Genomic DNA, 13,359 nt, shown 5'->3' on the forward strand with positions numbered 1-13,359 from the left:
TTTAAAACTTAACTGTTAAAAATTTTTAAAACTTTATAAATTATGTGTCAAAAATAAACTTCAAATTTTTGAAAAATCCATAGATAAAAAGAAGTGTGTAGAATCAGAAACAAGTTGTACGAAGAATGAATATTGCATAATTAATTTCATAAATGAATGCCTGTTGAACTTATTAAGTTTGACATTCTTTTGTCATATTCCTTTTAATATCCAATATAAATGCAAAAAGTTTTCTGACAACCTTCGTCATCTGAGAGATTAATAATGCAATTTTTAATATTTGATTATTATCGAATCTATTTCAAATTGAAAGATTTAATTTTTATTCAAACTTTTCCCTAGAAGAGAAAAATCTTTTCTCTAGAGAATGTTTGGATTATAAAGTGGTATTCTTCAAACGTAGCGTGATTCCCGCTTACTTGGTGACCCTGCTTTTATGTCATTTTCTAAAAAAATGCAGCAAAGTTGTAGTCCTTGCAGGCCATCGTACTCGCATATACGACGAACATATACGTGTAGGCGGCGAATCTCGTGAGCGTAGTTCACGACGAGCCAGACTCACGTGCTTATGCAGACTGCCGTTTACAGGTCTTTTCGCGGCTCTCATGCGTTTGAATGACACGTGTTGTAATACCTATTTTGCCGATGTTTAGTCGACAAATATTAGAGTCCTAAATGCAAAGCAATGGGAATGAGTTGAAAAGGTCGTTCATAGAATTGTGACAGAAGCGAGAAATTTAAACTACAGTAATTTTGAGTACTGTCACGTTCCAGAGAGACGGCACACTGCGAGGTTATCAGGATTAGCATCTGTAGAAGGAAGTGTTCCACTTTCGCAAACGAAGGATAGAGAGAGGGTGGAGACATAATTGTACGGGATAGAATCAGACGCAACAATTATGATAGAACGAAATAGAAAGAAAAAGAGAACAATAGCTAAAATAACAGTTAAAAATCAAGATTGCGTCGTTCTTAAAAAATTATGGTGCTTAATTGCGGAATTTCAATCTTTGAGTTAATAGGTTTGATGTATACTACCCGCATGAAAGAAAAAAATTCCATAATTATCACAGAGTACCCATGTATTAGTCAACACTTTACGAATCAAAAAATATGTACATTGTTTAGTATCATTTTTATTTCTTTACATATATATTCTTACATACTTTTTAATTGCATTGCATTTTATAAAAGAAATTATAGATATAACTTTCTAAATTGTAGATTAAATATAAACTTTAATGTTAAATAATTTATATATATATATATATATAAAGAGATAATTTCAAGAACTTATTTAACTTTTTGCAATTTTTTAAAATAAAATTTAATAGAAGTGAAATGTGTTTACATCAAATTATGAGAAAAGATTAATCATATATATGGATAATTTATCCTCCATTGTTGAAGATACATACAGGAATATAACTATATACATCTGTAGCCGAAAACGCGAATAATATCTTCGAACATGCTTGATTGCGAGCTATATTATTGATGCTGTATTATTATGCAAGATTCAACCATGAACTTTAAATCGATATATACATAATAATGCTAAAGATCATTGTATTTTTGCTTTATTAGTAACGTAATAAGTGAGCTAATGACATAATGCTTTTTTTCTTATAACTTGTATTTTTATAATAATTTTAATAATAATATTTTTATAATATGTATTGTATTAATAATTTTTGTTCATGTAATGGAAATGAATGTTTCTTAAAGAACATATATCGATTTATCTTATTTGTGTTGCGCTTTATATTATTTTAAATTTAGGTACATGTATTGCTTAGCATAATTTTTAAAGCAAAGTCATTATGAGAATAAATATGAATCCCATTTAAATAGGAAAGAAATGAGAAATTATGTGCACGCAATATGTGCGAATTTTGTGCATATCAAAAACATTAAATACCTGGCATTAATCTCTCCTGTGAAGGATGTCCTAAAATCTCAGTATCGACGATTAACAGGATAGCCAAGATTCCAATGGCGTGCATCTTCATGGTCACTTCCGATCTAAGCTATCCTGATCACAAATCGGCAAAAATGATGAAAATTCGTGAAACACGTAAATAGCTAAGCACACGACGGCTAATTCTTTAAATTGTCTTACTTCAACAAGACAAATTTAGTGCAAATTTATGTGAGAGATTCCCAGGTATTAATCTACGTCCACCGTACAATACGTTGGCAGAGCTCCTACCGCTATCGGACTGTGCGCTAGTCTGGAGGGCCGCCTGGCGCTTTCACTGGCTTTATACGTGCGCAAGAAAGCACCTCTTCTGAAAGAGGGGATTCTATGTGGTTCTCATGTACGTCACTGGATATATCATGAAGAATTGCGGACAATCGTGAAATTTCGTGGCACGGATATGTATGTGTGATATTTGTTGCTTTTAGTTTTGGAATAATAAAGAATATTGTTTCCAATTGTGTTTCTCCAAAATTTTTATTTTTCTTTTAAAAAAGAAAATAAATTTTTCTTTTGAAAAGAAAAATGCAATACGAAATAATATATATCATAAATATTATAGAAAACGGCATAATAAAATATGTTGCGTCTGATGCTTAAAGATATTATGATAGGGAAATTAATTTTTTAAAGATAGAAAGAGAATGTACGGATAATTAAATTATTTCATAGTCTTTATGCAATTTTCTCTTCAATCTTTAAATATTTTAATTTAATTTAATTTATGTTCGAATGCTATCGATTAAATGATTTCATTCTATTTTTTACTTTTATATTTATATTTATTATTTATTATTTTATATTTATAATTTTTTTTTCAACTTATTGTATAAAGTATATAATAATTACTGATTTATTATATTTTTTTAAAAACAAATCTTGTAGATGCGTATATTTTCGCGATATTAGCAGTTCGATCATTCGAATAAATTAAAAGAAAAGCTCATTTTAGCAATAAACTTTTATTTAACTTTATCGTACTTAAATATTGAATCTAATAATGAGTATATATAAGTAAATATTTTTGTACTATCTTACACTATTGCTTCCGATTAATGATTAGAGGAGCATCAATGATAAAGCTAATATACGGAAATAATTGCGAGTGCAGAATTACAGACATACGTTCTGCACTATCGATTACATAGATGAGCTGCCGATTGTATAGTTAGTCACAATGCTGCTGTCATTACTAAAGCAAGTATTTATTATCGCAGATTGTTCTATGATTAATTGCCAATATATAATCAGGAAATGCGTGATGATCGATAAATAGACTGAAATTTTTATTTTTAATTCTTTTATTTATCATATATGAATTGTTATTGACTCATTTAGACACACGATATATATGTTTATATAAGAAAAAGTTGAAAAATATATGTTATTAGTTGAAAAATATATAAATATATAAAAAGTTGAAAAATATATGTTATAATATATGTTAATTTAGCACTATTTTTCATACTTTACGTTTTTCTAATACGTAGAATCTAAACTAAACATTATGAAATCATGTACAATGCAACAAACGACAAATTATAATAATAGTTATATAAAATAGTCATATAAAAAAGTAGATTTAATTGAGGAAAATAATCAGTGTAAAACGCATATTAAAATACCGCAAATATGCTTGATAATTGTCGTCTATAATGACCTGGATCAATGACCATGACTTTCTCACGCTGATTTAATAGATTCATAGGTAATTTTCTTTAGGAACGTACTTGTATAATAGTTAGTTTATGGAACAAACCTGCAGTTTGATTCATTGTCTATTGCACCTTGCCGGTCACTCGCTATTCTAGATGAATCATTACTGCACTCGGGATCATTATCCTTGGTCGTTGAACATAATTCGTTCGCACGTTTCGAAAGCTTCGATAATCCTTCCGAGTTGTACGTTTTATATTGCCTAACATACGGAGAGCGCCGTGTAACTCATAAGCTTGAAGTACTCAGGTCACTTTCATGATCGTGCATCAACGTCATAGAGTAGATATGTACTAATGAATGAACTTACAATTGTGTATTGTTAGATATAATTATACCTTGCTAAGAAAAATATATAACTCATCATATATATATTTCATATACATATATGACGATACATATACTTATTTTTGAGATATTAATTATAATTTAAATTTTTGAATAAAGAGAATAATAAAATTTAAACCGCTAGGTATTTAAAAAAAATGTATGGTAAAGTAATCGACATTTGACGCAAGTTCATGCTAAAGCATAGATAAGGGGAATATCGGCAAACTGTCTATCATCCGAGTGAACCGGTTTCTGCACTTCCGCGATTTAGCAAGCCTCATTATTTTGAAGCCGAGCTGATTTTATTTTGAATATCGTTAATCATTCTTGACTGCGAGAAGAGAGATCTCCAGATGATTTTCGTCAAATTACGAGAGGTTACGAGCACGTTATTTATCACTAGAAATTCACACGTCTTAATCTATATTCTTATTATGCGTAGAGGCAAATCGAAAATGAAATGCGAGATATATTAGATTTATTATCGCAAGGAAAAATGATTAAAAAAATTAATAAATTTGTTTCAATATTACATAGTTATTCTCCCATATTAATGTTATACAAAAATTGCCTCGAACAAGATTAGTGATCGCTTTTTTAAAACTAAAATTCTGCAAATTTGTACCGCATAAGATAACAATCGATAGAAACATAAACGTTACGCTATGTTGCACATATAAAAGTTAATATGAATATAGATTATATCATAGTAACATTTTGTATCTATCAATATATGACAGTCACTGTTGCAACTTTAGCCATGCATATTGAGTTGAATTAGATTAATCTTGAATTGGTAAATTTCTATGCTACGTTAAACTCAATTACGCTAAATTAACGTAATGATTTCGTATTTAAAATGTCGGATTTAATAATCTTGTATTATTAACACAACAGGAGACTCTCTCTGTATCTTATATGTCGGCTTAACAGGTCGGCTTAACAGACTTATACTTTTTATGGTATTTATATTATCGTCTTTATTATGATCTCTTTAATGATTTTCTATTGTAATTGCTTTCTGCATTACACTGGCATCATAAAAAGGATTCTGATGCAAATGAGAAATAAAACTATTTCATGATATGTGCATCTCTCAAGCATGTATGTCATTAGATTATCATTGTTAAGAGAGTTTTTGCAATAAACTCGTAAGTATATTTTTTTACGACATATATGTCAAATATTATTGATTTAAAGTTTAGATTGTAGATTGTCATAAATTGGCATAAAAGTTACTTAAATAGCCTTTTATTATGTTAAAGCGCGATAATATTTTGAATATAAATATATAATATTGTATTAAATCAATATAAATTATATATAAGTTAATCAAAATATCTATATTTACTTACAACAATAAATATTAATTTATTCTCAAGGAAAATTATGGGAAATATTGAGAAATTATAATTAATGCAAAAAATTGAATTTGTGTAATTGTAAAAAAATATAAAATTACATAAAAACAAATATAAAATTATACAATAAATAAAAGAAATATAACATTTTTATATATTATTGTAATTTCACACTTATTGTTCACGTAATTCTATATTTTACGGTGTAATTATATATCTTATAATCTTTCATAAACACGGCAAATCGATAATAATCGCAAGAATAATTAATAATTCTGATTATAAACGGTGATTTAATTTAAACAGTATTTCGCAGTAGTCTCCTTTCCCTCGAACCGATAATGTCTCGGTAAGACTATAAGTTTGTGCTGATACCTGACACATTAATCTCGGGTGGTGCAAACATCCTTAATAATTAGCTACACCAAGGGAAGTGTCGACATACACTCGGCACTGTTGCTCTGCGCCTCTCCCATTCTAACATTTTTCTTTTTAATTGCATTCGTGTATTGCGATCTTTTCGCAATAGTTCTAGTATCAAAACACTTGACCATGATCTTAATTAATGCTAGAATTGAAGTTAACGCACGACAGCAAAATAAAAACAATGGTTTCTTTAAAGATGTTTTTCCATTAGTTTTAAACGTATGTAACATGTGGTTTTCATGAAATTTATAAGCATGTTAGGATATGCCAATTCGAGCACTCGTTTACTCGGACGAAAGTATTCATTTTACTAAACGCCCGCCTATCATTAATCAAAGTAAGTCTATAAAAATTTTCATCGGCTCTTAATGACTTCCACGGTTTGAAGTCTGGCGAAATTTAGGTTGATGCAATATCGACGCAGCCACGTGGCACTTTGCTTCTGTGGTGCCGCGTTCATATCGCTTTAAATCCTCAATTGCGATTCATTCAACTCGAGTTATGCAACGGTAAGAAATAAGTCCTTAATACAATTAATTTGCGTCTATCATTGACTAGGTAAATTATGAATCTCTTACAAAAATTGCATATATAATCACTATATTTCTAAAATTGTTATGTGCCAACAAAAATTTCTTTGATATGTAAAATTAAAAATTTCTACGTACATTAAATTGTGTTAAATTAACATAGAACATCTTGTTGTACATTAATATCTCATTTTTATTAATTATTTTTATTTGCAAAAATTCTTTTTTGCAAAATATGAAGACCTTTATTTCAAAAATTTAAATAATTTCACATAAATTGTGTTTCTTTGACATTAATTGCTGTCAATTGATTTTAAGTGATTGCATGATTTAATTGTTCAAAATGGAAGATTGTTATAATGGATATTTCATGATTATAAACAATAATATTGTAATAATAATATGTTATATAGCTTAAAATTATATATATATATATATATATATATATATATATATATATATTCTATTATAAGAGAATAAAACTGTAAGTTAAATTATTCATAATTTTTTTATAGTCGTTCATATCACTGCAACAATCAGCCGGTTGACTTCTCTTGAAAGTTTGCCGGATGTTTCTCAGTCTTTCCAAATAATAAGCGAAAAAATTACAACATGAAATATACAATTCAATGCAAACATACTTTTTATTTTTAATTTCTTCTATAATTTGCATGAATAATTTTTTCTTGCTATGACAGTCACACCATTTAAGTAAATCTGAGTACTTACGTTTTTTTGTAATCATTATCATGCAATGTCTGTTAATAAGTATAATTGAATAATGAATATCACTTTCTCAGAGAAAGTTTGCGGAAATAAAGTTTCAGTTATGATATTGTTCTGTTGATTATTTTTTTAATCATTTTAATAATAATCAATAAATTTAAACTAAATTATACATGTATCAAACTCTTATACATATTTCCACTAAGAGTAATTAATTAAAATCTTTATCCAAAATTCTTGTTGAAAAAATTGATTATCAATTATTGATTGTGTCGTTTGAAATTTGAAGGTTTCATTAATTTTTGAAACGATATATCTTGCAATATAAGATATGCAACAATCTAGATATGTAAAATGTATATATTCTTTTTTTATGTAATATTATTATAAATATTATTATAAACTGGTGATGTTAAAATAGCAATCAAGCGTTCATCGGAAGAATTTGATAACATCTCAAGCTAAATTTATCGAACGATTCGTTAAATATTCACGGGACCTTCTCGTACACGACAATATCATTCATATGTCTAAGATAGATATTCTACACTCTTTGCTTGAGGGTATTTGTGGACACATACGATATCTTTAAATAAATATTATTAGTATTAGATATAGGAGATTGTTGATTATACTTTGCGCAAGAAAAATACATGTGTAGTTTGCGACAGTCGATTGATTAACTTGTTTTAATTTTAGGAGCAAGATATGCAATGATAATACAATAAGATTAATAAATATTTATCGACAATAAATTAAAGTCATCTCAGATAATCTTGATGGCGTGTTAAGTTAAGACATTATAAAGTTCTCAAAATGATTTAGAAAGTCGATTTACTAAGAACTGTCACCTGATTATCTGATGATTAAAAGATGTTCTTGCTAAAAATGCAGATTGCATGCGTGAGCATATTATTAATAGCCGGAGCGAGATATATTATAGATCGTAAATTGTTCATGCAATCGTTCGAGTTCTTCGATGCATGACTGTATGTCAGTATTTCAGAATATCTACTATGAAAGATTCACGAATGAAATATTGTTGACTGAAAATTTTAGATATTCATGGTAATATTTTTATCTGATTAATAATCGGCAATGCATTTTCGTAGTTTTTTATATCATCTCAAGAAAGTAATTGAAAAATAATACGATAATGAATTTATGATGTGCGTTCGATCAAAATGTTTATTATAGTGATAAGACATAGATATTTTTTTAAATTCTTTCCGCAAAATATTCTTTTCTTTATTTGTACTAAAGATAAAATGTCGGAATTTGGATAGTTAGCTAAATTATTATTAGAACTTTACTTAAGATTAAAAAATTAAATTTTGGTTTTCAAATTAATTATTAAGAAATTCTCAATAATAATTTTCTCGTTAACTCACCAAGATAAATGTTCAATAATCGTGCGATTTCGAAATTCGTACATACGTCCACAAATGGCGAGTGAGAAACTTTACTATCGCGGGCTAAACACAGATCAATGATCTATCGCGGTAATGATCTGAGGACATACATTCTGTCTCTCTCCCTCTCTTGTTTCTTCGGTAAGCTTGTTGAAAGGCTACGATAAAAATGGAAAATTTTATGGGACTCGGTTGAGATACGTGATTGCAACCAGGGCGCAACTTCTATGTATCGCTGTTTGTGTCCAGATTGATCTGTGATTGATATATTTACCAGCTTATTTTTGCCGTTTTCAAAGACAGACATTCCGAATGTTCGATCTACCGTGATCGATCATTATTTCACCTATTAATCCTTCGTGTAATGCAGTCTCGATTTCGTTTTCCCGAAGGAGAGTAATCGCCAGAGTGAACTAATGAATTTTGATACGACGACCAGTCGTACTAGAGTAGTCGAATGCGAACACTGAATAATGTTATCGTTATATTTATCTCATCACTTATGTGTTATTAATGATCGTTATCGCTATAGCTATTATGCAGTTATACACCTCGTAAGAGGTTTTTTCACGAGAGGATTATCTTAATCACATCTTTTACATTATACGTCTTTGCTTTCAAACTATATACAGGAATCTTTAATAATTTTTATGTATTATTCACCTTTTTCTTGTACAATTCTGAGATTTACATCCTGCTTTCGTGTACATATATATAATTTTCATTAAAATCTTGTGATTCTTTGTTTCTAATTACATGTCTTTCGTCGCTTTAGCGCTTCTGTGCGTATAATTTGAACGAATATCATTGTCATTTTAAAAATTGCCATAATAAAGATAATAACAAGTGGATGTGACCTTAATGCGAAAGTTTCTTTTAAAATATGTGCTTTACGTTGCGTGACTTGTCATCATAACTTAACGAATATAATTTGACGAAATAAAAAAATTATACAATTTTCTTTGAATAAAATATTTTTTCGAAATCTGTTGTGTTAATAAAATAGAAACAAAGTTTATGCATTACTGGTTTATGCATTACTGGTTTTATTAAGCGAGTTAAATTAAATATATATAGCTTCGCGCAAATAAAAACTTGTGAATAATATTTTCTTTATACATGTAATGTTGTGATCGCCTGAATTAGATAAAAATAATAGAGAATAGGCAAAAAGAGAACGAAAAATTTTTCGGCTAATGCAATCAACGTATTATATCTTTGTTCTAGATCTTTTAGTATTGAGGCCAAACCCCTCCTGTAGTCATAAAAATGAGAGTAAAAGCGCGCATTATTCTACAATGAACTGTCGAAATGATAAATCGATTGTTACAAGATTTTATGTGTGCGAATGTTTTCATTTATTATTATTATTGATGTGTATAGCATTATAAATGATAAATAATTACATTTAATCTTTAGAATTGATTGCATTAATAAATCTTATCTACATTACCTTCTTGCACGTGATGATCGAAATGCACATTTAAAGTTAGAAACATATTTAAATTTAGAAACTTAAAGTTATCAGTTTATAGTTATTAATTTAATCTATATTTTATATTAGTTATAAATATATAAAAATTTTAGGGTGAACATATTATGAGTGCAAAAACATCTTGATGTCTATCTGAACAGTACGTGTTGAATTAAAGAAGTTATCCATTTCGAAGTACACGTCTTTTTAAATGCTGATACAGATAATGATACAACAAATATATTCATGTAAGCCGATGAATATTAAACGCGACCGATCCTCGAGTGCGCTTACATTGCGCAAAAGCGAAGCATTTCAATAATAGCTACAGTGTTTCATGAGCTAATATTCGTTCGGCATTTGCCATTCTTTCTACGTTCATCATAGCTAACACTCTTTATTTTTTACTTATATTAGATTGTTATTGATGGTCAAACTTCGGTAATTATCAAATTATCGTCAGCAACGGTTTTAAATATTATAAATAAATCGTATATAAAGCTCTAATTCAAATTTCGATGTCGGTCACACATAAATCCTTGATACATTTATATCGAATTTTTACTATGTAATCCTGAAAATTACAACACTCACCGTTATGGGCGCAATAACGGCACAGTGATCTGATTAAAACTAGGTTCGATAAATTCTTGGTAACGTCAATGAGCTTTGTATGTACGACTTGACCGGATCGTAGACTGACCTTGTATGCATTCTCTTTAGTTTGATTCAGTTCGATATTGCTTTATCATTGTCTTGCTTGCCTCTCAAAACAGCATCCAATATGTGTAATTGCTTTATGGGATAGTAATCCGGGATAAGAGTGACAGTATCGTAAGGCAATCACAAGAACGAACATTACTCACCTGACAGGGTACTCTATTGTAATCCTATTGATGACAAAACAGCAAAATTAATCTTAACTGCCTGCTTAAAGTATTATCGTATATTTCGTGTATTAATTTTTTGTGGTGTGTAAATATATTTATTTTTTTCGCATATATTCCAAATTAATTATGATTTGAATACAATATATTTCAAATATATGTTTATTAGTATATATTTATTAATTATATGCATCTAGTTATTTTTTTAATTTATTCTAAAATTCGATAGCATATAAGTTTTTCATCACTCGTTATTATTTTTTTAAAATAATTAATAACATTTTTACGTTAACGATATTGTATGACTCAGCAGTATTGGAAATGTTAAATCAATCGGCACAACAGTAGCAGATTCGAATGTCATTACCATTCATGCCTTACTTGGTAGTTTGATATCGATGAATCTTGCCAGTTGCGTAATTATATTTCCGGAGTGTTTACATAATACACGCGCGCACAAGTGCGTGCTTACCTGCCTACTAAGAGTTATCTGGCATCCAGTGCGACAATGATTTTACCTACGCAATCTGATCTATTGTGTGCGGATGATCTTATGTAATTCCTCGATTTAACTCGTTACAATGCTTGGAATATATAAACAGGTTAAAGTTCTTGAATGAATTAAAATTTAATATATGTGCGATTGTATAAAAAAACTCTTTCTCACTTTCTAAAAAAATGTAATAATTTTACACAACGTTATAGATATGATAAACAATAATTATAGAAATAATAGGATATAATAATTTGTAGAATATGATAAACAATAATTATAGAAATAATAGGATATAATAATTTGTAGAAAATATAATAACAAAAAAAATACGTAATGAAACTGAAAAAGAATTACACTTAATATCTTTATAATTAAAAGTAATTGTTCTGTTGGAAATAATTAAATTTCACATGCTTATCCATGTTTATAATATACACTAATGTGTTTTTGGAATTATTAAAGAACTTATGCATTATAATAGTTCATTTTCAAGTGAAGTCAAGCATGTTTATAATGTAATTGTGCAATAAAATTTTTATCCGATTGAGAATTGCGTTGCGTCGTGCAGCAAAAGCGGATTGTCATTATAGGAAAGCGTCGTTTCCTGAGTGCGCATGTATGCTGTTGTATGGTGTAAAATACGTGAATATAATGCTTTCACTGAACACTGATTACTTCCATTGCAGAGAACGATCGATGGGTCAGAGATGTCATGTTCTCGACAAGGTAAAGCATAGCTTTCTTCTCACAAGAAACGATGACGACTGCTTTTCGGTCGCATTTGACTAACAAGTGTCTAAGCAATCCTTCAAAGATCATATTTAGAAAGGAATATAGCGCAACAACATTTATTTTTTGTCAAGGATTCTCCTTTTATCACATGACAGACGGGCGGAAATCTTGTTGAACATCTTTTCTTTAAATCTCGTTTACATATCAAAACAATGATTGAAAAGGCGAGATAGTAAAAGAGAATGTTAAGATACTTATTAATACTTATTGATGAAATTACTAATTTATCTCAATACACGCACGTTTAAAAGAAACTAAAATATTCAGAATAATTTAATGCGTTTAATAATACTAGATATAAAAACTATATTTTCCTATTTCATTTATTAAAATCTTAATGCCATTTAATGAGGCAATAACAATGACTACAGAATTCAGTTCGATTTAAAAATTAATATGTTTAAAATATAATGCCTCTTTAATTCAAAGGTTAATTATGCAATTCATACATGAACATTAGAACTCCCAAAATTTTATGTAAATAATTTATGATCGTATTTTAATTTTTGATTGATTATTGAAAAGGTGAACTACGAGAAGAATTAATTTTTTCAAATTTTTGAAATATCATAGAATGTTAAATAAAAAAATTACTTAAAAAAAGTATTGAGAATAGTTAGAAGATATGATAGAAGATAATTTGATTTCTATGATAAGTATCTTGTAAAACCAATTAAAGTTGTAATGATTTGATCAAAAAATAAGAAAAATTGTGATTAACAACAAAATATAAGCTTTAATTAAGTTTATAAAGATTGATTCAATACAAAAAATTATAAATTATGATAATTATATCTGTATATGCAAAAATAATAAAACAAATTACATTCAAGTATATAATGTATCTAATAATACTTGACGCAATTAGATTTCTATAATGCAAAATAATTTCTATCTTTATCTTTGACATATAAATACAACAGATTCCTGAATTATACTCACGTGACGTTAACCGGCTTATGGCTTGCACGAGCGATGGAGAAGGTGCATGAGTCTTTGTCGATTCGCCATTAAAACAGCCATAGTGAATCCGGCGCTGAATAGGTCAATGCACATCTCTCACCATTGTATATTTTACCTAACAGCCGCATGAGCTGCTTGAGTCGTATATTAATGACATATCAAACGCTCAAGTGTTCAAAGCCACCTGTATATTTAACATTCCCATGCATCTCATACAGAGAATTCTTGTCGCATGAACTTTTCAACATCTTTGAAAAAAAAAAGA

At 28.6% G+C, this 13,359-nt stretch overlaps 1 protein-coding gene and 1 long non-coding RNA gene across 2 annotated transcripts in view; one reads left to right on the forward strand and one right to left on the reverse strand.

The window, feature by feature from the left end:
• The window catches only part of LOC105250424, a 56,516-nt gene extending 54,300 nt beyond the window's left edge, over positions 1-2,216 (reverse strand). Inside the window, exon 1 of the mRNA XM_011256515.3 lies at positions 1,922-2,216. Coding sequence (XP_011254817.1) covers positions 1,922-2,012 — 91 coding nt within the window. The 5' untranslated portion in view covers positions 2,013-2,216. The remainder of the gene's footprint in view (positions 1-1,921) is intronic.
• LOC112637840 overlaps positions 1-13,359 on the forward strand; it is a 115,881-nt gene that overhangs the window by 22,855 nt on the left and 79,667 nt on the right. The gene's annotated exons all lie outside the window — the stretch shown is intronic.

Source organism: Camponotus floridanus, unplaced genomic scaffold (assembly GCF_003227725.1).
Source record: "Camponotus floridanus strain SB8 unplaced genomic scaffold, Cflo_v7.5 scaffold1, whole genome shotgun sequence".
In the NCBI taxonomy this organism is placed as follows: domain Eukaryota; kingdom Metazoa; phylum Arthropoda; class Insecta; order Hymenoptera; family Formicidae; genus Camponotus; species Camponotus floridanus.